Here is a 2439-nt window from a genome sequence, read left to right on the forward strand (position 1 = left end):
ATATATATATATATATATATATATATATATATATATATATATATATATATATAACTTTTAGGCTTTCTTTACTTTGATTGAGTGATTACATTGTGCCTGATTTATTAAAGCTCACCAAGGCTGGAGAGAATGCACTATTTTCAGTGAAGCTAGGTGAATGGATCTGGTCTAGGATTCAAAAAAATTGCTAGCAAATAGCATTTTAAGAAACCCATTACAGTTTTCCTGGATTACCCAGCTTCACTGATGAAAGTGTATTCTCCATGGAGAGCTTTAATAAATCAGGGCCTTTGTACTGATCCAAACACTAAAATAAAAAAAAATTAAAAAAAAAACACAAAATATAGATGTGTTTTGGTGTTTTGGCTGTGGCTTTGCTGTCCATTTCTATGCATTTGGTTGGCTTAGTGATATGCCCTCCCTTTAGGTATAGTTGATGGGTGTGTGTATAAGTACGAGAAGTCAAAGCAGAAGTATATTTAGGCTGTACAGATATAGAAAACGATCTATACATCGTGGCACTCAGCCTATGCCTTGCACTCCTTATCAATATGACCACAGAGACTTTGGTGGATGACTACGACTACGATTATTATTTTGGAAATGAGACAGAAGAACCTTGCTATTTTGAGGAGCTGCCCCATGCCTATTGGATCCTCCCCACCCTTTGTTCTATCTTTTTTGTGTGTGGTCTAATAGGCAACGCGGTGGTGATCATGGTTGTGTCCAGGCGCAGCTCAAGACGAGCGGACACGTTTATATTGAATCTTGCTGTCTCTGACCTGACCTTTGTCTTCACCCTGCCTTTCTGGGCATCCTCCCAGGCACAAGGATTCTGGCCCTTTGGAACGTTCCTTTGCCAAGTGAGCGGGTTTGTCATTGCGATCACTCGCTGTGCCAGCTCTCTTCTAATGGCCATCATGAGCATCGACCGCTATGTTGCAGTGATAAGGGGAACAAAGATGCACCCATTACGGACACGAAAATACTCTATTGGGTGTTGCTGTGTGATCTGGACTGTGTCAATCCTTATTGGTTGCCCATCGCTGTTGACCCGTGAGGTCAACACTGAGACTTTAGCTTGCGTGGACTCTAATGCCACATTTAGTTTGAGATTTAGGATTGCAGTTGTTTTCCTGACATTTGTGTTCCCATTTGCCGTGATTGTGTTCTGCTACTGCCGTATGGCCAAGTACCTGTGGAACTATTTTGGAAAGCAGGTAAACAAGGTATCCAACAACGGGAGGCCGCGGAGTCGTCACAGCTGGTTACGCATTGTGACTTGTGTCGTTGGAGCTTACTGCTTGTCCTGGCTTCCATTTAACACCCTGAACACCGTGTTGCTGATGGCCAAGCTTGGAGTTGACATACCCTGTACAGTTTTGGTGGCTTTACGTCAAGGACTGGATGCTACAGCTACCCTTGCCTTTGCCAACAGTTGCACAAACCCTCTTATCTATGCCCTCCTGGATGCTGGCTTTAGACGCCGGGCACAACTGGCCTTGCCAAGGCTGTTCCATACTTGCCGTTCATTAATGTCCACTACTGGATCAACCATGCCAACCACAAGTGCCAGCGTGGAAAGCACCAGCACCTACACAGGTATTAGGTAAAAGATGCCAGGCAAGACCCAAATGCACTGAATATAATAACCTTTTTTGTTTGGTTTTTGGACTACCCTGCTTATCAAAAAGCGATTTGTCCTGTATAGCAGTGAATCATTTACATATTTATTTACTAAATATCCAAGGAATGTTTAAATATTCAAAAAATGCTGGAGGGCAATGATTACAGGACTGCATAACGTGCACAAACGTATTTACAAAACATATCGAACATTCACCTTGCTAGGTGAACAATCTCCACTATGTAAATAGCAAATATAACTAAATCTTATCTATTCATAGTTTGGATTAGACATTTTTACTTTAGGTAATCCCTGCTGGTTTTAGGAAATCTTTTTGTAGCAGTTGTATCATTTAATTTCAGCTGGATACATGTTACAATGTGTATTATAATTCTATAGCAGCACATAAATCCATTCTATTAATATTACGTGAATATGATTGTATAAACATGTCCATGCATATTACAATCTTGTCTTTTAATATCTATATATGTATTGTTTTATTATTTTTATTTTGTCTGTTTTATTCATCAATTTGTACTTTTTAGCTCAATTTTAGCCATTGTGAAATTAGAAAAGGACAAAGAACAATTTTACAACTTTACAACAAGATTACTTATTTGTTTTCCCCTAATTAAATATTTAAAGCCGATATATACAAATTCAGTAAATCAGCGTCATTATATGTGGCCATTTGATACGTGATTGGATGACCAAAGTGAACACAGCCTGACCAAACCCATCTCTAGGTATGAACAACATAAAAATTAATGACAATGATAAAGAAAATATATTTTTTTCTAAATTCAGAT

At 38.8% G+C, this 2439-nt stretch overlaps 1 protein-coding gene across 1 annotated transcript; it reads left to right on the plus strand.

Annotated features, from left to right (window-relative positions):
- Positions 1-467: 467 nt before the first annotated feature.
- On the plus strand, positions 468-2143 carry LOC140342250 (probable G-protein coupled receptor 25). Its single transcript, XM_072428407.1, has one exon. It carries the CDS (start codon positions 552-554, stop codon positions 1611-1613), a length of 1062 nt encoding a protein of 353 aa, XP_072284508.1. The 5' UTR covers positions 468-551; the 3' UTR covers positions 1614-2143.
- Positions 2144-2439: the final 296 nt, after the last annotated feature.

This window comes from Pyxicephalus adspersus, chromosome 1 (assembly GCF_032062135.1).
Source record: "Pyxicephalus adspersus chromosome 1, UCB_Pads_2.0, whole genome shotgun sequence".
NCBI lineage: Eukaryota > Metazoa > Chordata > Amphibia > Anura > Pyxicephalidae > Pyxicephalus > Pyxicephalus adspersus.